The following is a 25,723-nucleotide window of genomic DNA, read 5'->3' as shown; positions in this document are numbered from 1 at the left end:
GACAAACAAACTGCCACTTCACACCCGCCTAGAGAGCCGAGAGAGTCTAGTCCCCTTGACTTGGTCCACTCGGACTTCTGTTGCCTATTGCCACATCAGTCTCTTGGCGGCTGCTCCTACTTCGTCACGTTCATTGACGACTCAACAAGAAAAGTGTGGGTGTATTTGATCACAACCAAAGATCGAGAGTTCGCGATCTTTAAGGAGTGGCTTGCAATGGTTGAAAACCAATCAGCAAGGAGAAGTCGGAGAAGCGGACAGATAGAGCAGAGTGGACAAAGAGAACCCCCAACTTGAGCTTGAGGGTGATTGTTGAGAAGGCAAGCTCAACAAGAAGCCAAAGCCGAATCGGCCGAATGGGCTAGAAGCCGACACAACTGTAAGGTCGTAGTCCAAAACGGTCGTACGACCATTAGGACTGATATTCCTAACTTAGTAATAGGAATATTATAGGTTGATTAGTTGTTAGAGCTCAGAAGTGAGCATTTAGTACTTGTGTCAGTACTTGTGTCAGCCTACTATCAGAGGCTTGTATATAAAGTGCTTTGTGAGCACACTATGTAATAAGTCGACAAGTTTTGTAATAGAACTCTATCTTTCTATGTAATCTCTAGAGCTCTATCTCTGTACTTTATCTCCAAACTCTGTGTTTTCCTAAGTGTCTACTATTCTGTTATTCAGCTAAGTTGTCTATGAAGCTTCTGAACCGTTTTCTTTACATTAAAGATGGTTCAAAAACTGTGTTGCATTGGAGAAGGACCTTGAACAAGTTCTCCTTCTACTACTATGAATTAAGTAGCTCTATCGTGGTGATCAAGTGTTATTGGCCCCTCTTGTGTAAATGTCGTGAGTTTTGGTAAGTGTCACATTCTATCTAACAATGATTGCTAGTTTTCGTATTCCAATACTTCCACAACACTTATCCACCATCACAATATAAGATTACGCAAAGGAATGACATTGTGGTCGCAAAGTATGACCTTGACCATCAAACATTCTAATGCTTCCTTACCGTTAAGGCTTTCGTTGGCAATGCCTTAAGTCACAACATGACCATAAAAGACTTTGTCCCATTGCTTGTGCACCGGTCCTCCCTACCCAGGATCATTGCCACCCCATACAATTTGATAGCAACTCATGATTCCTCCCAATACTATAACTCCCATTGATGCAAGATGTGCACATCTTCGTTGATTCAACATCGCCTACATTTGTTTGGCAAGGAGCTATCCTAATTATCGTGAAAAACATTAGTCATGTTTTGGTTGCAACGTTCACAACCGCACAAAGTCTGCTTTGGTGCTATTTGTAAGCTTACAAGACAGAGATTAAACGTCTGCTACTTGAGATTAACGTTCACATTTGAAGATGGACTCCCCTCACACAACCCGATTACCATGGTAGATAGAAAATTTGTATAGGCTTAGATATTTCACAACGCCATGACGAAGTTTGGTCATTTCTATGAAACAAAGACTCTCATACTTGCACCACTAAATAATTGGTGGACTTCAGCAATTGAAACCACTCAAAGAATTCATCAACTCTTGTAATGTTTGTTCTCAAGATTTTGTTCTAATGTCATGGCAACGTGGACAGCTGGTGATTTAAGTATACAGAAGGCCTTCAACAATGGATTATGGAACTAGTGGAAGCTAGTCATAAAAATTTGTTAAATCTTTTGATGCACCTACCTACTCAATAAGTTTCCCACCATTTCCTCTAAATGGTCTACAGCCATTACTCGAGCAAACATAAACACAATTGAAAGAGCATGAGAGGTAGAATCTACATTTACCAATGTGCCTTAGGGCTCTTACAACCCAATAGTGTACACGTATGTAGGTTGTTAGATCCAATGGCTAACAAATCTAACATATGGAATAGAGCACTTGTATGAGGGTTCTTGGCACTTGTACATGTAATAGACACAATACAGCTCAAAATGGAGCACTTTCATCAACTATTTCATAATTTCCTGGTGGCTTCTAACTAGTGACATCGAAACCTAACACATCCTAGGTGTCTTGTTTTTCTTTAAGTACAAAGCATTTATTTTCAATATTTCTCCACATTTTCGCATATTTTTAAATCCCAACTACACATCCATAGCATCTTTAAAATGAGGATTGCCTTCTCCAAGCATTAAACAGAAATGGTGGCATGAATGAAACATATTCCTAATGGACTGTCAGTAGACTACAATTGGTGAAACACATTCCTAATGAAACACTACATAGATGTGCTAGAGAATGAAACACATTCTTAATGAACTGTCAGTAGACTACAATTGGTGAATACAAAAATGCTACAAATCAGTGGCCAAAACAGAGTTTCCTCTTCCAGAATCATAAGAGTTGTACAACAAATAATCAAAAAGCCACCATAAGAATGTTATGAATTGGTGGTTTACCAGAAAAGAGACTCTTCTGGAACCATAACAGTTTTTACAACAAAATAATCAAAAAGCCACCTCTTTACTTCATATTGTAACAGATCATTTAACAAAATTGGAATTTCCTAAAAGCCATCTTTGTCCCCAACCCAGAAAAGTAGGCCATTTGAGGGAACCAAAAAAGAAGGGCACGTGATGTGATTCACACATTTGTTGGCAAGTCACCAAAGATAAACTATATATTACTCATTCTTCTTATCATCAATTCCCTTAGTTATTGCAGACGACCGTCGCAACTTTTTTTGCCATGCGGGCATCTTACCAGGAAAAAGTTTTCTAAGTATTTGCTCCCACGTATAGCAACTGATCATCATCACTAATGCAGACAACAGCAGCTTGTAACCGAATGGTTGAGGCAATGGAACTAGCCGTAGAGAATCATTCAGTGCTCGAAAAATATCTGATGTGATTGCAGTAAAGAAAATACCAGCAGATGTAAGTGCATAAAAAAAGGCCTTGTTCTCCCTTATGCTTTGATTGAAAGGATGACCCATATAGTTAACTGCAAATGTGGCGACCTGAATCATCATGTTGGCCATGTAAGAAACTGTATTTACAAGATTAGGCTCAAATTCTGAGTCTGGTTCGATACATTCTTCTGGCATGTATTCAGCTGCAGCATTCATCATCGCAATGAGAAATGTGATGTGGATAGCAAACTGCCCCAAGAGCGATAGGAAAACATAAGCACAGAAAATGTTGGCATGTGGTCTCTCAGCTGATAGAGTCTCCATGGGACGTGCATGAGAAATGAAAAGGAAAAAAGCTGCTGTGAAAATGCCACTGATAGTAGCTTGTACATCTCCAAGTTTAACACCATCTAAATACATCACACTCAGCACATAGGCAGTGGCCAGGCAATTAAGCCCAAGAATCTTAAACATCTGCACCGTTGTTACTAGAGTACTCCTTCCTTGACGAATTATATCTACTGTTGGTTGCACAGATGAGTGTTTTGCTGTGAATGGAGATGCCATTGAAGCATCACCAAGTTTTACCATGGGAGCTGCCCTTCCATCACCTTCTTCATTCAGTTCATCCATCAGTTTCTTTAGCTTCTGTTTCTCCCTCTCTACAGGGGTAAGCTGGCGATTGCTTGAGTTACCTTCACCTGAGTTTGACCCTTGTAAGTTAATCGAATTAGAACTGACTTTTACTGGCCTGTTCAATACACCACCACTCCTATTTTGAGGGGTTTGATTTGACAATGAGGTAGAAATGCCCAAAGAAGATGGTACATTTGTGCTCCTGATTTTCTTAACCTTTACAACCTTCCCTGCAAGAAAGTAATATAATGATGCCATTCTTTAAGGGCATGAATAAAAATATACCAATATTAACATATCTAACCACTCGCAGCTGAAGATGAAGATTGCTTGGATGATGTGGAGTTTGAGGATGGTTGGTCAGGTGGAAGAGCATTCAGAAGGGCAACACCTACATGTGACTGAAACCACTGAACTGTATCAATCAAACGGCATGCTTATAGGCTATATAACATCTCAAATGACGTAAATTCTACCCAAACCATACTTGCTTCAATGCTCCAACATCATTTGTACCATCTCCACACATTAATGCAGTACGTCCAACAGCCTTCAGTGTCGTAAGTACAAGTTCTTTTTGGTCAGGACTAACTCGTGCAAACACCTGCCAGAAGTAAAACGTCAAAACACTCCATAAGATATTTTCAATTGAATTTATGTGCATTCTCAAATACAATCCATTAGCGCACATGAGAAACCCATACACAAATATCAAACTGTGGAAAACATTAACCTTGCAAAGACTGCATAATCTTTATTATTTTATGGTTGGATCCACTGGCTAACACTCGTGATGTGTATAATAACACTTTCTTATATCATACAACAAAAGGACAGGTGCTTTTCATTACCACTCTATAATGCATACGTATAATCATACATTATCATACGAGAGACATAATTTCACATTATAATAAATCACCAACACAAAACCAAACCTTAATAAAAGGAATGACTAATTGCAATGCTCCATTTCTTTGCAACAGGGCAATACTGTCTCCAGTAATACATAGATCATATGTGATAGATAAGACCCCAACACCTTCATCTCTGATATCATTAACATACAATCAAGTAAATGTCAAGTAGAGTAACAAACCACATCTTTGCAGTAATTAAACAGTAAAGTTTAATTTAGCCCGTACTGAAAGGGTAACTGCTCCTTTTCATCTGGAGATAACCATTCAAACTTCCCACTAACTTGTTTTGAGCTTAGAATCAAAACTGGGTGAGATAGAATATAGACTTGACGAGCTACATGACAAGCGGTTAATGCCTGATCTCCAGTAATCATAACCTATAGGCATAGAGATGGATGAGTAGTGACAAAAGTAACACCATTATCACTCAAATCAAAATTACACATACCAGATCATGAGAAGAAGATTTCAACTCTTTCAAAACCCTTGCAGAATCGCTACGAAGAGGACAAGCAAAAACCTGCATGTATTTTATGAGGGTTGAAAGATGCTAGAAAGTAATCATTTCCTTCAGATTATGCTTAAGACTTAGTTAATATCCATACCGAAAATCCAGCAAACAACAGACCCTCCTCCACAAAATCTCTTTCAAGATTCCGCAATTCACCAACCTAAAAAATTATCTAAATAAAAACATTGTGGAAAATTCAAAGACGACGATATTATGAGAATATTTAACCCATTTTGCATACCGGAAGGTCTGGCAGCTTCTTGAATGCCAGTGATAAAACCCTTGATCCCTGGCAAGTAAAGTGCTTATAGGTTTCAACATACTTTCGGTTTACCTCTATAAGTCTTTCTTGAATGACTTCAGGTGCACCCTGCACATACATTACAGACCAGAATTATTTTATTAAAAATAAAAATTCCAAGAATCACAATATTATACACCGATCTACCCTAGATGTGTGCATACCATATTGGCATTCCAAACACCTGCATATGTTTCATTCTGGTCTGCACAAATCAAACATATGTGCTCATGTCTTTCATTGATTTTAACATTCCTTTTACAATAATGTGTGTGCCTGTGTGCATTTTTTTTATATCACATACCCGTTCGTTATGTTGAAGTTTTTTAACATCAAAAACCCATAGTAACGTTGCACTTTATTCTCTTGGAAAAAACAATCACATTGCAGCACGATACTTTATTTTAAAACTCCTAAATATGTCTCCAAGTCTTTTTAGCAAAGTACCGGATTCTTCTCTTATCTCGAACTCTTCTTTTGTCATTCCTAGTATCCAACTCATGCCTCACGACAAAAACGACTTTCTGTATTATGAACATTGATGTTTCCTCTAACATTTATTGGGTTCCTCAGATTTTGGTTGTTGAGTGATCCAACCATTTTGACCCTGTTTATATTTAAACTCGGAAGCCATGTTGAGTATACAGTCAAAATAAGTGGTCCAATCACTTAGACCCTATATACTACGCTTGTAATTTTGCTTTCTTCCCTTTTGAAACACCAGAAATGTTAAAGAAACATCATTTTTGTACATTCATAATCATCAACCGTACTCATGAGGATGCAAGAATGAATATATGCACAGATAAACCAATAAATGAACCGCATGTATCAACAGGTTAAAAAGTAAAATAAAAAAAGCACAAGGGAAATGCTTCAATAAGGTATGTCTCAAAAGGCTGCTTAGAAACAGAAAGCACTACAGTACAATGGATAATGGCCTTCCATTTCATTATAAAGTCACATCCAAAAATGAAAATGGATCATATTCAGCTACTATCATTGAGTCAAGATCATGTAAATCAGTAGACAAACACTCCGTACCTTGACAAAAGCAAAATAAGAATCCTGCACACGTACTACTGTAGACATTCTTTTCAAATGAGATGCAAAGTGATGTCGCTGTAATATCTGCACTGGTTCATAATTTCCTCTGAAAATAAAATCTAACAATATCAGTACCAACTTCATTCAAAAGTTAAATCACACACAGAGGTCAACATAGACAGGTAGTGTGCAGTTCATCATTACTTGCGTGGAATTGCTTTTTCATCTGAAGTATATGCCCATTCAATTCCCTTCAAGGCAGCTTTCTCTAACGGATCACCAACCTAAAGAAAATTATAAACAGAAAGGTTAAGTCACACATACAATTTTACTGATTTATGAAGCAATCTTAAGATTTCAAAGATCTTACTAGTTTGTTGTCCACAAAAACAAGTGCATGGCATGCAGCTAAAACTTGTACAGCCTTTTCATCCAGGTTACTTGGATCTGTTTCGAGCTCCAGATCTCTATCAAGAGAGACCACTCCACGAAATTCCTGAAAAAAATCCATCAATCGAGAGATGTGCATTGTCTACAGATTTACAATGTCAGAAGTAACCAAAGTTGCACCATATCATCTGAAGTCAAAGTGCCTGTCTTGTCGAAACAGCACACATCAACCTGCAATAATAAGTCATTATTACATGAGATGGATTGCATAGAGACCAAGCTTACACACAATGTGCTCAAAGACATACCTTTCCAGCAAAAGGTATCCTAAATGGCTCAGTACAAAATATTCCTTTACGCGCCAGTGCAATAAGTGAAGTATTAACAGCAATTGAAAGCTCCATTGGTAATTCAGGTGGTATGACTGAGGTGATGATGAGGGAACAATTCAGGAAAAGCTTGTATTTGCTTCGTGATGGATCTTCCAAACCCTGGGGAGCACATTATACTATGGTCCTAAGTTATAATATTCTTGTATCTTGTTGTTCAATGCCATCAGATGATATTATTATTCTATTTCATGAATCTCTACATAATTCGAATGAAATTACCTTTTTAAGGACATATCCTGCTGCCACAAGAGCAAAAATGACAAGGAAACAAATAAAAAGACCACTTTCCCAATTGTTTGCAGTCACCTACATAAGTGAAAACCAAGCACTTCAGTTTGCCACAACTAGAACATCTTCTACGATAACAGAGTCAGAAAATCACAGACCCGTTCTGTTGAGAACAGAATAGTTCGCATCAGTTTCCCCTGGCTTGTCTCAAAGCCAGTTCGAACCACAACAGCAAGACATCCACCATCAGGAGTCTTCAGATGCCCGGTCTGGAGGTAAAAAAAGCTTCAGAATGCACAATCGCTATTCAAAATTATAGAACACATTTCAAAAGTAGAACATATACAGTTTAAAAGCCTCCTTATTTGCATAAATTTTGAAGAAAAGAAAGCACGTGAGATAATTTGCAGGATACTGTAGATTTTTTAAACCCACATTATCATTTTAGTAAAGCATGCACTCTTGCATAAATTTTTCCTTTCCTGGGGTGACAGACAGAAATAGAAAGAACAAAAAAGGGATTATAAATAAACAAACAAATACATACACACCCATGACACCAAACAGCTAGGTGCCACACTATCAATACAACTACCAAGAGCTACATTTGCTAAGTTGGCATTTCCTTCAGTTTGCAAGTATGTAAATTCAAAAGTATCTCCATTTAAGACCCAAGAAAAATTGTATGCAAATCCATCTAGCCCGATAGAAGAAGTACACATCCTAACTCCGATACACATTCTCAGATTCAAAAAGTTGTTCCCGCTCTGCAGAGAGAAAGATGATCCTCCAATGTCAATGACACCAGAAATCATTCTTGATGTGTTTCATACATTAACTTGTATCATATACATAGGTACTGTCTAAACCGTGAGGGATGGCCATCAGAACATCTGCCCATAGATTTCAGTTAAATGATATATATTGCATATTGTAAATCCCTGTTCAATTCTGCTCTCATTATGATGGTTTCACTTTCCGCCTTATCAATTCTGCCCCATGAAACAAGCCTATATCATCTTGACTTAGATATGATGATGATATCAAGGTTAAGGCTAACGAATAGAAACTGTGATTATCGTTGAATATGTATCAGCTAAAAAATTGTGGTTGTGGCAATTATGTTATTGGAGCAAAGAAAATAAATACGAGATATTGTGTGTAACGCACACTTGCTCTAATGATCATAATCACCACAGCCTCCAGATTTTAGCTCATACATCATATTCAACGATCACCTCAGTCTCTATTCGTTAGCCGACTAATCATGATCTCCACAGCCTCTAATTTCTAGCCAATACATATCCAGTAGATCTGCAACGATCATCACAGTCCTTATTTGTTAGCCTGTTTTCAGGATCTGTTGTTCGGTTTGCAGTACTAAATTACAGATGATGATGATATTCAAAGCTGATACATATATGCAACTCTTATTCATCAAACTTGCAATATCTTGTATTCATTCGCTTTGCTCTAATAATTTTTATCGCCACTGCCTCTTTTTTTAGCCGATACACATTCAGCGATATACAACAATTGCTACAGTTCCTATTTGTTAAGACTGTTTTCAGCGATATACAACAATTGCTACAGTTCCTATTTGTTAAGGCTGTTTTCAGGATCTATTGTTAGGTTCAAAGTTCAAACAAAGTCATTTACTTGCCAATGAAGTTGATGAGACTTAGTTTATAACCAGAACCTTTTTTATATTTGTTAAACCTTTTTGGTTGGTCGTTGAAAAACTCTAAAATCCTTAAATCACTCATAAAAAAATGCTATTCTAATACATCCCTATCTCCATCTCATTGAAAAGAGATGAAAGACCTAAGGAAATGGCTTGCATATTTGAAAGAGAACATGGAAACAAATTATTTTCCATGCAGAAATCTCGACAACTCTATTCAGCAGCACAGTAGCCTCTCCCCAATGTCAACTAGAAATGAACTTACATAATGCCTTGTAAGGCCACGTATAGGAACTAGTGAATGGAGAAGCCGTTGAAAACCAAAAATAAAAGAAAATTATGAAACAGAAAGTCATACAGCATATATCACCTTTGAATCCGCAACATATGAAACACATATAATATGGACAGATTACTTAAATAAAAAATCTACTACAGAATTTTTAACTTGCATGATTTGCAAAATCCGTCAAACTCGAGATGTGCAATGAGATCACAATGATACTATTAAGGTGGATTCCATTTATACCATCTTCTCGAGGGATTCACTTGTCTCCATGAAATACATTCCTCTTTAGACTGAATTGACTGAAATATTTCAGCATGCAGTGAAAGGCCAAATCTGAAACACGGCTGTAACTTAAGATTTTCTTTAAAGGATTTACTTAGAGAGGGGCTAAAAGCCTGCCTGAAACTTGACCTAAAAAGTTTTCATGTTTAACTTTAGGGCCTGTCCAAGACAACTTGCCATGGTGCCTCAATACTTCCTTTTAATGTTTTAACATTACAGGTGTTAGAGGGTGGCAACTCCAGACCTACACTCACTTTCATCTTTATTATCTCTCCTCTACAATTTCTATCTCCCTAGATTGTTCTCTCTAGAATCTGCAACTTTTTAAATGCCTTCTCTCTTCACTTTCCCAAGGTTATTCCCTTATTCCTCATTTATTGTACCTGTTCGGTAGTATAAGAGTCACTTTACTACCAAATCACCAGTTCACCCACATTCCCAATTTTGCATAAATCGATTATACCAGCCTCTTGTGTAAGAACTTTAACTTTGCACAGCCTTCTAACAGCTTGGCTGTGTCTATTTTTTCTCCAATTGCTCTGCTGCTGCTATTTACAGCTTTTCTCACAAGGGAAACCTGGTGGAGACATATTTCTTTCTTCCAATGAAGTAAGGCATCCTCCTTCCTCATCTACTTCATAATCAAAGCCATGGCCCATCACTATTAGCTCCTGTCTCTTAGATATTAACCCTAACCCTGATCTAACTACAGACATATCCATCTGTCCATCTTTTTTCACTCATATATACCTAATGCACGCAGTATATTTACTGTCTTATATTAATCTGAAAGTTTCAGTAAACACTTCAGTTCAGCCTCGTTGAGGGCTTAAGTCTCACAGTGACCCTGAGAATCGCATTGAAACTTTTAAGTTCATATCTATTTTGGGTAATGTCCCTATTCTCTTCCCACAGCATTCTAAATGCTAATAAAAAAATGTGAAACCCTAGTGCTTAGACTAGATTAATTAAGATCCCTCTAAGCCTCCTCGTAGATTAACCTAGATGACATGAGAGAGAAATAACCTTTTCTGCTGAATGCTGTAAAATCTTTGTCCCCCCAAACAGTACATGAGTTTTGTCTCTTTTCATGGACAGATTTTCTCCTGCATGCCTGCCAACAATAGAAACCTGAAAGTGAACCAAAATATATATAAGAAGAAATAAATGCCTCTGATCCTCTTCAGGGAATGTGGTAAGTTGTAAGAAATTTTATATTATCCTGTTTATTGGGAAATCAATTACAGTATACCTTCCACTGTGGTGTTGATTCTCCTGTTAGTAGGGCTTCATTTGTAATAACACTTCCAGAGAGTAAAAGCATATCTGCTGGAACAGTTCTTTCTTCAGAACCTTGACCAACCTGACGCCCTATGGATACAACATCTCCAGGAAGCAGATCAATACCTGATAGCTTTACCCATCTGCCCTTCCAGTAGTAGTAATCAGGGTTAATACTAAATTGAGAAAAACTACAAAACAACTCTGATATTTTCTTTATTTTCCACAATGACCCGGGCCAACCCGGAAAAGAGAAATAAGAGATGAATTTGATTGAAACTTCCCAAATAGCTTGCTTTAGATGGGCATGAAAAGGGGCACGTGGGAAAATAAAGAAAAACCTTGAAGGCATTTAGGGTTTTCCCTTTTTAATTTAGTTACAGGCCTACTGCATCTAATGCAGAAGTCCTTTTTCAGATGATGGTCACTAGTATACATTTTTTTAAGCTCTGGTGATATTAAACTTGCATATATGAGAAATTTATAGATAGTTCTGGAGAATGTGCCTGTGATTATTGAACTACATGTAGAGATAGTCAGTCTAAACATATGTATCACAGCCTTTGATGCATTATATTTCTTAACATAAATTTTTCCACGTTGCATGCAGGCACACCACTTCACCTAATTTACATGCATGTGATATTCCCTGCATTGGCAACAGGTGCTCTTTTGCACAAAGTGTTGTCTCGAAAATATTCTTGGAACTTACTCAGAAGAGGCCAAATATTAGCATTCAAAAAACCTAGACAATCATAGCTTGACCAAACTTTATGGCATCCTAATGTGGGAACTCTTTATATATCACTTTTCATATAAAGAAAAGTCAAAACAAAAGGGTAATGTTCGTATATCAACATTTACTGCAAGAAATGTTGAGTATATGTCCTGCATTTTTGAGTTTCTATCACTTATATAACGAGTTAAATGTGACCTGAATCGCAAACTCTTAGTGTGCTTGAATAACTTCTCATGATATCCTTACATGGGTAATAATTGATTAAAACACAACCACGTCAAAAATTGTGAAAGCCACATAAGGCCATGTCTCTGTTGGAGGGTGGCAGCTCCAGACCTGCACTCTCTTTCATATTTATTATCTCTGTACTACATTCTCTCTTTTCTCAGATTCTTCTCTATCTAGAATCTGCAACTCTTTAAATGCCTTCTCTCTCTAGAATCTGCAATGCTTTACATGCCTTCTCTCTCTAGAATCTGCAATGCTTTAAATACCTTTTCCAAGATATTCCCTTTTATTCCTAGTTTTTTGTACCTGTTTGGTAGTACAAGAGTCACTTAACTACCAAACAGCCATTTCACCCACATTCCCCAATTTTGTATAAATAGGCTATACCAGCCTCTTTTGTATAGTTTTCATTTTCTTTTTTGCTACTTAAAACAAGCTCAATTCCTTGGCTGTGTCTCTAATCTTTGCAACCATTTTTTCTACTGCTGTCTAACAGCCTTCTCACAGCTTGGCTGTGCCTATTTTGTTTTAAGTCTTCCGCTGCTGCTATTAACAACTTTTCTCACAGTCTCTTCAGTATGTATGGGATAAATTAGAATCAGTGTAAGTTATAGGAATATCAGTAGAACATTCACATGTTCAGAAAACATAGAAAAGTATTTAAATTTCAACACAAATTCATTCACATGTGAACATATATTAGATGAAAAACACTTACTTTCCACCACGATGGACCATCAAAGTTTGGCTGTCTACCCGCACTCTTCTTAGTTCTGCCAATGTCCTAATCCTGCTCTTTACCACAGTGGACTCGAACAAAAATAGCATGAAGAGAGTAAAAATGCTGTAATACCAGTACTCATCAAGACACCAGAGACCTACACAGAATACCTGAAACCGTATATATAAACAAGTAAATACTTAACATTCAGTGCTCTCTGAGTGAGAAATAGACATTTCAAATAGTTATTTACCTGGAAAACAAAGAAAGGCTCCATGCAATGCTCTTTCATCAGTTTTTGAAATGTAGGTTCAGGAAACTCAAATCTGAAGAAAATAACAAAAAAGAAGAATAGGTTATCTTTTACGAGGTTATATGTGTAGTAATGGTTTAAATATAAAAACCAATTTTAAACATAATAAAGACAACGAATTACATCAGTTTTATAAACCTTAGAATATGACCCCAACAGTTTGATAAAGAAATTAACAAAAGGGTCTACCATAATGTGAAAAGAACTCCATCTCTATGAAAGTAATTACTAGCAAAATGGAGATATGGTTTAAAACATGACAACATAAATTTAACGTACACATTTCTTCCCCATTTTGTAGCTGCGGCTTGAGCCTTAGCATCTGAACCATATCCAGTGCATTTACCATAGTGGCCAAATGTTTCCTTACAAGGATATGGAAGCTTCTGAAACTTCTGTAGCTCTACAGAGTAAATGAATTGTTGTTTCCTAAACTCAAAGGAGACCTCATCGGCTGGTGATGCAGCAGAGGGTAAAGCAGCTGCAAGCTGTTTGAGAGTTGAACTTTTATGAGTAACGTCACTACTTTTCTCATTACCTAACTGCAAACCAAGTATGCAACAGATTATGCTTTAGATAGGAGTAAGGAATCATGAATTTGTAGTGATTGATCCATATGTGCATGACCAAAAGTTCTCCGTGGAGTCTTAATGGAGTGATTGAGTAAAACTTACAGTGCTTTTATGGCATAGTGGCACAATCTCTTTTGAGCCCGAGAACTTTTCGGGAATGACTTTGCAGATTGTGGCATCCTTTACGTCCTTCACCTGATGTAAGAAATTGTTCATTTTTATAAATAAGGGGAGGAGTAAATACAAGAGCTGTTCCCAAAAGCAGTGCACGAATATACTCTAGAGACCATAGTCATTTTATCCATTCAATGAACCTACTGCTGAACAATGTCACACCCTCAAAACTGGTCTATGTAAATTATGTAAACTTAGAATCTACATCATATTGTTAAAAAGCTTGTTTCAATCGTAGAGGAATTAATCAAAAAGAGATAAATAAATGAATATAGTCATCATATCAATTTAATTGACTCTATAACTGAACAACAGAGACATCTTAAACCTGATCCTATATAAATTATGTACACTTAGAAATAGAACACACTAAAACTTGTACTACATAAATCATGTATACTTAGAAGTAGAACTCTCTGAAGGTTAAATAATATTCTAATGCTAAATTATCTACATCATATCCTTCAAAAGCTAATTTCATTTCTGATAGTAGGATTTCTCATAAATTGTTGAACGTTTCTGAATTCCCCAATTCTTTTGTTAATATCTACTTCACCATCCCATGAAGGTCCTCAATATTCTTTAGGAAATTAAACCCTTAAAAGCTCTTTATAATGGTGCCTTTGAAAGAACTTGAGGGAAAATAATAACAAGACTCAGATTGAACAGATTCGGAGCATCAACTCAGCATGTAATAGTTGGCACATTATATCCAACAATCAAATCAGCATGTAATACTTGGCACGTTATATCCAACAACTCATCAATTGTATAAAACAGTTCCTCGAATATACGAAATGTTTATCCAATTACAGATAGAATTTGGCCAATTTATATGCATATATAGATGTATGTGTGTACCTTCGAAGCTTGAACGAAACACCGGAATTCCACTGACCATGTTTCAAACAAGAACGTCAGGATATGGATGACACCAATCACACCAAACACGATCATAGAGTCCATGAAATCAAGCTTAGGGATGAGAATGGTAATCCAGCAAAGATATAGAGCAACAAAAGGCCACACATCCAATCTCTGAGGTATTTTCTTCCATCTGTAAAGTTCTATGCGTTGCACTGTTTTACCATCAACAGATAAAGCCATTCTCAAATGTGTGTGATGTATGTATGTATTTCCAAACTGGCCACACAGGAGCAGTTGCTTTCTTCAAGTTTTCCTTTCTCAAGCAGTCCTTTCTTAAGGTTTCATTACACTTCCCTTTCAAGTTTTGATCGACGAAATTCTCTAAAGTATAAGGAAAAAATAGGTAGTTATCTTGGTTTTTTCAACTCGAATCCTGCACCTCTTCATCTTTCACCTCACTTTACTGCACCAATGGGAAGCTCTATCTACCTGTTTAAAAACACACACGTTTTCCAAGATTTTTCAACCTATAAATAATGGTACCGAGAAAATAAGTACTTATGTGTATATTCATTTGGAAGATAGAAATTCCGATACATCTGATCTTTGAAGAACTCTGCAAAGATAGAGACATTTAATATGGATTCAGTAAAGAGATCCTTTATATACACTGAAAATTAATATCTGATATCTTCACTAAACTAACCACGCACAACTCTTTACCTTCGCTCATAGGACTTCAAAGTTCTAGCTGTGTCACTACACAGAGAAATCTCGCATTTTAAAGATTTAATTCTAAAGGTATTCTCAACTGATGTGGAAAGAACAAACATAAAGGAAAGAAATGGATCCCGACCTTCTTCATCTTCCATCTCTTCACTGAAAGAATCAATCGATCAATCTGAAATATCGACTTACCTTCTGATAGCTATGCTAGATAGATATGATCTGACACCAGAAGTCCGGGGAGGGAACTGGAGCATAGAATTTCTGCTGGCATCAAGCGTGGATGTTCTGCAGAGATCTGGAAGACGAGGATCTGAAGCTTTCAGCAAAGGTAAGTCATGTATGTAGGTAAATTCTTCGGTGTTTTTCTATTTTCAGTTCTGTCAATCATCTGTGAGTGAAACTGTGTGAATGCCGTCCTCCTTTCTAGAAATTGCAAATGTAGCCCCCCCCATTACACACTACTCACATTAGTAGTAGTAGTAGTAGTAGGTAGTAGGGAAAAGTACCATGATACCTTGGAAGTTCGTCTATTTACCATAATGCCCCTAGAAGTTCCAAATTTACCAAACTACCCCTATGTCCAAAAAATTACACTTTATAAAGTAATTATACACTCAAATCTTTGGTAAATAGGGCTAGTTCGAGTCCATTTCTTCCATCTTTGGTAAATAGGGCTTGTAGATTTGAGTGTATAATTACTTTATAAAGTGTAATTTTTTGGACATAGGGGTAGTTTTGTAAATTTGGAACTTCCAGGGGCATTCTAGTAAATAGATGAACTTCTAGGGGTATCTTGGTACTTTTCCCTAATTAGTAATAACACCACCACCACCAATAATAGTAGTAGCACCAGCAATGGTATCGCAAACAGCTCGTACGATCATCTGGTATCACAGGTAGTGGCAACACTAGTAGTAGGAGTTAGCAATAGCAGCAGTAGTAGTAGTAGCAACAATTGTACCACGGGCAACTCGTACGATCATCTGGTATCACAAGTAGTGGCAACACTAGTAGTAGGACTTAGCAGTAGCAGTAGTAGCAAAAATTGTACCACGGGCAGCTTGTAGGATCATTTGGTATCACAGGTAGTGGCAGCACTAGTTGTTGTTGTTGTTGTATTAGTAGTAGTAGCAACAACAACGAGCAACACGACCAGTAGTAGCAGTAGTAGTAGCAGCAGCAATAGTATCATACGTAGCTCGTACAATCATCTAGCATGTACACCATATACGCATCCCGCTTTAGCTCCTTGATTCTTGTTGTGTGGACCAAGATGTTATGTGTAGTAGGTCACTGATATGTACATAAGTGAAGGGTATGTTCACTAATGTTAAAAAGGAACTAATGTGATTGGATAGAAGGAATGATATGTGCATGCACTATCATGGTCTTGATAGTCAATGAATTAGCTACCACTTAGCTAATTAGCTACTATACTAAACTATGGTAGTAGCTAATTGGCTACCACTTAGCTAATTAGCTATTCAGCTAAATTATGGTAGTAGTTAATTAGCTACCACTTAGCTAATTAACTATTGTACTAAAGTATGGTAGTAGCTAATTAGCTACCACTTAGCTAATTAGTTACTCTAATGAAGTATGGTAGTAGCTAATTAGCTACCACTTAGCTAATTAGCTACTTAACTAAAGTATGGTAGTAGCTAATTAGCTACTGTATTAAACTATGGTAATAGCTAATTAACTACTGTACTAAACTATGGTAGTAGATAATTAACTACTATACTAAACTATGGTAGTAGTTAATTAGCTTCCACTTAGCTAATTAGCTACTTAACTAAAGTATGGTAGTAGCTAATTAGCTACTGTATTAAACTATGGTAATAGCTAATTAACTACTGTACTAAACTATGGTAGTAGATAATTAACTACTGTACTAAACTATGGTAGTAGTTAATTAGCTTCCACTTAGCTAATTAGCTACTCAACTGAAGTATGGTAGTAGCTAATTAGTTACAGTATGATTCTTGTTTCTTATTGCTGTATTTTCCTCATTAAGGAATAATTAATCGGTAAATTTCTTGGTTGCGTTGAAGGAACAATACTCCCGTCAAGAACAGGTAGTTAGCTTCCTTAAGAAGCTGCTATATTTTGTGGAGGGGATGGTAAGGAGCAGACAAGAATTGGACCTGAACATTCTTGCTCCCTTACCAAATGAAGGAGAACCAGGAAACGATATATTGATTGTTCAAGCACGTTACATCGCTTGCGGATTACGTATAGAGGACAAATCTGCCACTCTGTTGGTTCACCTACAACCATGAAACCACACATACCATATCGTTTGTTTTCAATATGTCTGTCGCATTGTTGCATTCTATTTTGGGGGATTGCAGTACAATTCTCCTAGATGAGTGGAGAAAACTAACAAGTAAAATTGTTGCTTGTGATTTAGTTGTTATGGTTGTAGTGTAGTAGTTAATTAAACACGTTCGCGTTCACAAGTGGAAGGATCGTACATAAATGGAAGGATAAGGAATATTTTGGTTGATTTTAGGGCCTTTTCAATGATTTTAAAAAACACATTGATACCAATATCATACATGTTCAAATATACTATGAAAAAGGTTAAAAATCCACTATTTTCGTGATTTAGAAGTAAATAAAAAAAGAGGAATTTCAAAAAGTTACATTCTCAATTTATATCACAAACTTTACAACCAATGTTATTTTATAAGAAACGAGTTTTTAGAAATCATAAGATTCAAAACACATGCTTTTATATTACTCGATTTGTTACAAGCGGAATGTAGTTACACTTAATAGCCAAAAATACATTCATGATCACTCCTTTACGGAGAATCACTACTATAACTAATATACAATGACAATTCCTCCTCGTCATCCTCGGACGTGCCAATCAGTGCATTATCTTCGTCATAAACCAAATGGTTTGACTCTAGATTATATGTAGCAGATCTCGTTTGCCTTTGACTCGAGTCGCCTTGTAGACCTGGTAATTTTTCTTTTATTATATCTATTGTTGACTTCCTTAATCGTCCAGCTTTTGTAAGCGTGAAGTCGTACACAATGATATCCACATCAGAGATATCAAGGGTTGAGGTGTTACGAATGTTTCGCTTCCTCTTCCTACTTCCCCTTGTTGTTGGGCATTCAATCATCTCCAATGTATACTTACCTGTAAAAGCATTTGCACTTCTAGTGTTGTACCAATGAACGCTTATAGACTTGATCGTGTTTTCTATTTCATGCATTAGCACTTCTAGAATTTTACCAACCCAAAATTGGTGGCCATGTGAGTTCTCATCAGCCTGCGTTGCAATCAACATCCTCGCCGCGAGCTCTTGCAAATTGCCTTGCCATCTAGCTTCGGCTACTTTGGTCATCCTTGGTCCCACATAAATGTCTCTTTGTTGTGGATGGACCAAACTGTCATTAATCACATTTGTTGGTTGCTCTGGAGTTTTATTTACACGATCATGTTGTAGCGACCATATGAATGACGTTTCCAAATTCCAATTATCACCAAATACACAATTGTCTATAATTCCTTTTTTATCACTAAAAAATACATCCCACCATGACGTGTCTTGTTGTGCGGCATATTTCTTGGTGGCCTCAATATGCTTTCTTTTTTCTTCTAAGGCTTGGAGCCATAACCGTTTTTGTTCCAATACCAAGTCACTATGTAACTGTCCTTTCTTCTCAATTGGCATTTGTTTAGCTCCATGGACAATTGTACTCGGCATACAAAATAATAACTGGCAACCACCTTCAGGTTCCCATGTTGTAGAAGATTAATATTGTTTAGCATACAAAAGCGTAGAACCACTTATTTCATTTTTCTTTATCATAAAATGTGATTGAAGCTTATATTGTTTAACTTGGCGAGCACTTTAACATTCCCAACAACCCCATCTGATATATATCTCTTAAAGTCATATACCTCCTTCAAGTGTAACACTTTTGGGCGTGGTGTATATGCATCCCAAATGACATCAAATAGTTTAGGTAATGTGAAAGCATCATGCTGAGACAACTGTCTGGAGAATGTGCTAAACATCTGATCTATATGATCATGTGTGTGGCCAACCAAAAGAAAATTTACTTTCACTTTTCTAAACAATCCTTGGTTAACCAACATACTTAGATAGCCAAACACAGTTGAATTTTTGTTCTCTCTAGCAGTATTGTCCAATTGAATGTATAGAACAAGGGGGGATGGTTGGCCCCAAGACATCAAAACTCGGTGAATCACTGTAACTGTTAGGTTAGGGTCATTGTTAGGTTAGGTTAGGTTGGGGTATGTAATGAAGACGTGAGTTCCAACTGACCTATTATAAGCCAAGCATCCCACCAAGTGCATTTGAACAAGGCACTCATCATTGACATCTTTGGGGAGCCTCCGCATATGCGACAAGCATGTCTTCTTCTGGTCCATGCCATCTATCATTAAACACATGTATTGTTCGGGCCTCTTCAAACACTTTTCTCTATGATGCATCGCCTTCTTTCGTTCTAACGATTGTGCCTCACGATGCTCATGTAGTAACTTCTTACTCATATCCTTTTCCATTGATGTCTTTGCACCTTTAGCCAAATTTTTAAGATTTGCACAAATGGAGCAATATCCCATGCGTACTTTACGTGGAATGATAACATTTGAAAACCGAGCTCTCCATAATCTTGTGAATTGGTTATATGTGACAGACTTATTACGTGAGCCCACCATATCAGATCGATAGACATCATAAACTTCCCGACGTGTGTAATTATCAAAGAGGTGCATCCTACCTGTAGTGGGCATTACTTCATAATTTAACTAAAAGTAACTTTTCATCCAACCAATAGCATGTCTTCCAATTGCACCTTTCATACTTGGAACCTCTTTACAATTGAGCATCTGATCCCCGCTAAGTAGACGTTGTTGTACTCTATGTAGCCGCATGTTACTAACACATTACACAATTTTGAATGTAACTCTACATATCTGTTGCGCATGGAAGATATAATACTCGAATGATACTTTGATCTCCGTACATTTGTCAAACACTAGTTGCATATGTGGCCCGAGGTAAGTGTCTTGCTCATCACCAGTCATCGAAAAATAGTACCGCCTTAATTCTCGCAACTTTGATTTTCCAATCATAGACATACAACCACGGGGGGCACAACATATTTTTTTGACATCAAATCCAATCTGCTTATCTGATGTCACCAAGTTAAATCTAGCCAGAAGAATTCTTCGTGGGATTCTTCTAATATGCATAGGGCTTCCAGATTTCTCTTCCTGCATAGAAGTTGGTGTAACCTTGTTACTATCCAATTCTTTGTTGTGACCATCGCCCATGATATTCGATGTTTTATTGGCACTACCTTCATTCTCCGTATCTTTATTAATATCGTATTCTTCAATAGAGAACTCTTCACATGTGTCATTATTCACAGGCGTTGTAGGTGAAGATGAGCTTAGACAATATTCTTCGATAGAAAATGGTGAGTCTGTCGACAGACAATACTCTTCGGTAGAAAACAAAGAGTCTGATGACAAACAATATTCTTTAATCGAGAACAGTGAGTCTTCACTCATGGATTAAGGTTCACACAGAGCTCTTTAAGTTATGTGCTTAGGCTAACATAAAAAACTGATAAGCTTCTAAACATAAACTCCCTCAATATAATGTCTATATTATTAAATATTATATTAATACAATAAAAAAAGATATTATTTTTAATATAACAATTGTATTCAACATATTAATAATTACTTAAACTAGTCTTTATAAAGTTAAATCAAGTATAATATAATTACAATCATTACCAAGACACTTATATGTTGGTTTAAAGTTAAAATCATTGGTTAATTAATGGCACCCATATTTAATATAGAACTTCTCAGTCATTGGTTCATTCAGGCCCACCATTTTAAATATAAGACTTTTCAATCATTGGTTCATTCATGGCCACATCTTTACTATAAAGCAATTAAGAGTCATAAAAATGTTCCTTTGAGTATTCAATCATTGGTTCATTCATGAACCTCTATCATTGCTTACTTCATGGCCTTCAAAGTCATTGTATGTTAGTTTGACTATAAAATAATCATTATTATGTTAGTTTGACTATTTAATCATTGATGCATTCATAAGCTTCATTTATTTCAAATCCATTAGAGAGTGATTGGTACACTCAAGATTAGGTACTAAATAAAGTAAATATGGTTAAAGTGACTGTGGTTACTAATTAACTAACCTTAACGTTGCCAACCCTGGTTAAAGTGACTCTGGTTACTTTAACCACTGTGATCAATTCCAATAAATAGGAAGACCTCCTCATATTTCAGTCACACAGAGCACACGCACAGAACAAAGCACAAGAGCACACAACACCAAACTGAGATCTCCCCCTAAGCATCGACAACGTCCACCATGTCTTCAAAGAAAATCGAGCGCCAAGACTCCAGATAAGTTTCTGACACTCTGGACATTTTTGTAAATATGTTTTAGCACTCAAGAACTCGATACAATGTCGTGAAGATTTTCGGCAATGGTGTGAAAATCACATAAAACGTACGAAATCGAGTGTGATTCATATAAAACAATAATAGCGAAGATACTAATTTTAAGTAAGTTTAATATCTTAGTACAAAAAGATGGAGGTCTTGAAGAGCTTTCGGATGCACTTTACTACATAAGAAACGAACATCTAAGTGTCAACTTATGTGGGTAGGAAGTTTACAAAGACAGAGATAAAAATAAAATTGTGAAATATCCCATATAGACAGGAAATAAGGATCTCACCATATATAAGGTAGAGCAAAAGCTATTATCTTTGTGTCTATGTGTGGAGCATAGAGAGTTCAAGGTGACTTGAACTAAGCTATTGGATGAGTGGGTGTGGCCTGGCTACTTGCAAAGGTTTTGGCCAACCAAAATTGGATCGACGACGGAGCCAATGAGCCGGCGGCAACCAACAATGGAACCGGGATCCGGTGACGGAACCATACAGTAACTGGCATCCGACGACGGAACTGGGATCCGACGATCGGATGGTACATCAGGCGACGGAACTAGGATCCGATGACCGAATGGTAACCGACATCCGGCACCGGACGGTAACCGACATCCGACGACTAGATGAATAAATAAATAAATAAATATTTATACATATACACAAGGAGGGAAAGTAAGGATTTGAACCTTGCACCTCCAAGTTGAGAGTCAATAGGCTTACCACTAAGACAACACATTTTCTTGGAATTATATTTTTATCATTGTAACTTTACATGTAAATTCTCATACATGAGAGCTAAAATGAGTGACATGGTTCTCATGCACCACATGTAATACATGAGCGCCAAATGGCAAACATGCATTTTATGCATGTCTTGTACCCTCAAATGCATGAAGCCATCTATAAAAGAGGGGAGGAAAAAGATGAAAGGACTAATGTAAAATGTTTGGACGATCAAATAAGAGACTTGTAACCCTATTGTTGATGTATCTTCTCTCTCAAATCTAAAATCAAGAGTTAAATCTTTATTTCAGTATCTCTCTCTTGCCATATCAATCTCTCTCAATCTATCTTTAATACTTTCTCGCTAAAACTAGCATAAACTTCGAATTCTTCCAGTCCAGAACCCCGACGGTTCCACCTCACGATTCATGCCTAGTGACGGATCTTCAGGACAACAACGTATCGAGTTCTTGTATAAAGTTTGCGTTTTCAACAGGAACTCGATACGCCGTATGGAGTTCCTGTATTATGTTCGTGTTTTATAGAGGAACTCGATATGGCGTATTGAGTTCCTGTATAAACTCCGTGTTTTATACAAGAACTTGATACGACGTATCGAGTTCTTGTATAAAGTTCTTGTTTCATACAGGAACTCGATACGGCGTATCGAGTTCCTATGTAAAGTATGTGTTCTATAAAGGAACTCGATACGCTGTATCGAGTTCCTGTTTAAAGTTTATGTTTTGCACAGGAACTCGATACGACGTATCGAGTTCTTGTGTAAAGTATGTTTAACTCGATACCCTGTATTGAGTTCCTATATAAACACTAACTTTATACAGGAACTTGATACGGCGTATTGAGTTACTGTATAAAACACAAAATTTAAATAGGAATATTGTGTCTTTGGGGGAACAATTTAGTATATGTGTGAAAAGATACCAAACTTTCTGTCAAAATCAGACTTTTTAGTGACATTTGCCATATTTTGTAACAACTAGGGGCCTTACTTAAAAAGGTTTTATGACCAAGAGGAGCATGACGAACATGTTCGTCAGGTACTGCGTCGACTTCGAGAATATGGTCTCTACGCAAAATTAGAAAAGTGTAGTTTCGGCCAGAATCAAGTGGAATTTTTGGGGTATGTTGTATTGTCAAATGGTATTGCTATGGACCCCATGAAGGTACAAGCAATTTTAGAGTGGCAAACGCCCCTTTCAGTGCGTGATGTGCAATGTTTTCTCGGGTTTGCAAATTTTTATCGAAAATTTATTAAAGATTATTCCAAGGTTGTGCTTCCGCTTACTTAGCTCACACATAAAGATCAACCATTTATATGGAGTTCAGATGCAGCCGAGGCATTCGAAAGCTTAAAACGAGCATTTACAACAGCACCTATCTTAGCACATGTCGACCCAACAAAACGCTTCATCCTCGAAGCCAATGCATCCGATTTTGCACTAGGGAGTGTCCTCTCACAGACTGGAGATGATGGACAACTACACTCTGTCGCCTTTCATTCACGAAAGTTTGAAGTTGCAGAGATCAACTACGAGATCCATGACAAAGAGCTTCTTGCAATCGTGGATTCGTTTCAACAATGGCGACATTTCCTAGAAGGTTCTTCTCAGCAGATCATTGTCTACAATGATCATAAGAACCTGACTTATTTCCAAAATGCTCGAGTCTTGAGTCGGCGACAAGCCCGGTGGACGCAATTTTTGACTCACTTTGACTTTATCATCATATATCACCCTAGGATGCAGCAAGGCAAAGTAGATGCTCTTTCTCGACGCTCTTATATGGAACTTCGTCCAGGGGAACCTGCATTTGAGCATCAAAAACAAATCCTTTTGGGTCCTAATAGATTACGATTAATGGTAGTTAACGCCATAACAACTCTTGAAAATTCCACTCTTCTTGATTCCATTCGAGATCATATGGCCATTTATGATTTTGCCAAGGATGTTTTGGATCATATCGTCCCGGATCGTGCTTCTTGCTCACGGTCGAAAAATCCTCGTAATGACTATTGTCAGTTCTATTGGCATGGTGGTTTTCTATTTCGACAAAATTTATTGTATGTTCCTGATGGTCCCCCACGGCTACAAGTTTTGCAACATTGCCATGACTCACCAATGGCTGGTCATTTTGGAGTTCACAAGACTCTAGAATTAATTTCTCGACGCTATTGGCGGCCTCGCCTTCGTCATTTTGTTGAGGAGTATGTTCGGAGCTGTGATATATGTTGTCGATCAAAGAATCCTCGTCACCGACCCTATGGTTTACTACAATCACTTCCCATTCCGGAAACTCCTTGGAAGTTTATATCCTTGGACTTCATTACTGATCTCCCAATTTCAAAAGGTTTTGATGCAATTCTCACAGTGGTTGATCGATTTACCAAAATGGCACATTTCTTGCCATGTACAAAGTCGATTACTAGTCAAGAGGCGGTTGATCTCGTTATGCGGGAGGTATTTAAGCATAATGGTCTGCCTAATGATATTATTAGTGATCGTGGTCCACAATTCATCTCAAAGTTTTGGAAGCACCTGTTCAAACTTCTCCACATTTCAGTTAAGCTTTCTTCGGGCTATCATCTTGAAACAAATGGCCAAACAGAGCGTACCAACCAGACATTGGAACAATATCTTCGTTGTTTCATCAACTATCAACAAGATGATTGGGTTGATTTTTTGCACTTGGCGGATTTTGCTTACAACAACTCAACCCATTCTTCTACAAGATATTCCCCATTTTTTGCAAATACGGGATGGCATCCTCGGTGGACGATGAATGCGCATCCAGAAGTTCCTACTAACCCTGCTGTCAAGGATCGTCTTAGTCGCCTCCAAGAAATTCAAGCTAACATTCTCCACATTTTGCACGATGCTCAATTTACACACAAGAGGCTTGCCGATCGTCATTGTCTAGACTCCTCAAAAAAGTTCTGCATTGGGGATCATGTATGGCTTCTCCAACACAACATCAAGACCACTCGACCTTGCAGTAAATTGGATTACCAACGTTTTGGCCCTTACATGATCACTGGTAAGATAAGTGATGTTACGTTTCGTCTTGACCTCCCTCCGCACATGCATCTTCATCCGGTGTTTCATGTATCCCTTTTGGAACCCTTATACTACAAGTTCAATTCCAGGCCGTCTTATGACACCCCCCCACCTGTCGAGTTCTTGGATGGGCCTGAATTTGAAGTTGCTGCCGTTCTCGATTCTAAAATCATCGATATGACTCGAAAGGATTTGAACCCACGACCTTGTTGTACACATGTCAAATCTTTAACCATTGTATTAATATTCTTATATGTATAGACTC

The 25,723-nt window shown here is 37.3% G+C and overlaps 1 protein-coding gene across 3 annotated transcripts; it reads right to left on the bottom strand.

Moving 5' to 3' along the window:
* Positions 1 to 2,321: 2,321 nt before the first annotated feature.
* Positions 2,322 to 15,508, bottom strand: PDR2 (phosphate deficiency response 2). Of its 3 annotated transcripts, none has more exons than XM_087337227.1 (23): positions 15,355 to 15,508; positions 14,435 to 14,929; positions 13,502 to 13,594; positions 13,107 to 13,369; positions 12,768 to 12,840; positions 12,512 to 12,684; positions 10,798 to 10,969; positions 10,572 to 10,676; positions 7,449 to 7,559; positions 7,282 to 7,368; positions 6,979 to 7,161; positions 6,851 to 6,901; positions 6,651 to 6,776; positions 6,485 to 6,564; positions 6,278 to 6,386; positions 5,174 to 5,302; positions 5,027 to 5,092; positions 4,870 to 4,941; positions 4,647 to 4,798; positions 4,440 to 4,551; positions 3,989 to 4,105; positions 3,806 to 3,902; positions 2,322 to 3,731 (listed from the first exon to the last, which is right to left on the bottom strand). In XM_087337227.1, exons 2-23 carry the CDS (start codon positions 14,678 to 14,680, stop codon positions 2,638 to 2,640), a joined length of 3,711 nt encoding a protein of 1,236 aa, XP_087193353.1. In that variant the 5' UTR covers positions 14,681 to 14,929; positions 15,355 to 15,508; the 3' UTR covers positions 2,322 to 2,637. The 3 variants fall into 3 exon arrangements, with proteins under 3 accessions (XP_087193353.1, XP_087193352.1, XP_087193354.1); XM_087337226.1 differs by having other exon boundaries at positions 15,359 to 15,508; XM_087337228.1 differs by having other exon boundaries at positions 13,107 to 13,315; positions 15,359 to 15,508.
* Between the last annotated feature and the right edge of the window lie 10,215 nt (positions 15,509 to 25,723).

This window comes from Azolla caroliniana, unplaced genomic scaffold (genome assembly GCF_043228905.1).
Source record: "Azolla caroliniana isolate FFs.n. ecotype wild unplaced genomic scaffold, voAzoCaro1.0.p SCAF_22, whole genome shotgun sequence".
Classification (NCBI taxonomy): domain Eukaryota; kingdom Viridiplantae; phylum Streptophyta; class Polypodiopsida; order Salviniales; family Salviniaceae; genus Azolla; species Azolla caroliniana.
This window is presented reverse-complemented; position numbering and strand designations above follow the sequence as displayed.

Coding starts and splice junctions, on each gene's coding strand:
- PDR2 (XM_087337227.1), bottom strand. CDS start 14,680: ATGGCTTTATCTGTTGATGGTAAAACAGTGCAACGCATAGAACTTTAC. Junction 6,565..6,650: donor TTTTTGTGGACAACAAACTA/GTAAGATCTTTG, acceptor AATTTTCTTTAG/GTTGGTGATCCGTTAGAGAA. Junction 5,303..6,277: donor CTTATTTTGCTTTTGTCAAG/GTACGGAGTGTT, acceptor ATGTATGTGCAG/GGTGCACCTGAAGTCATTCA.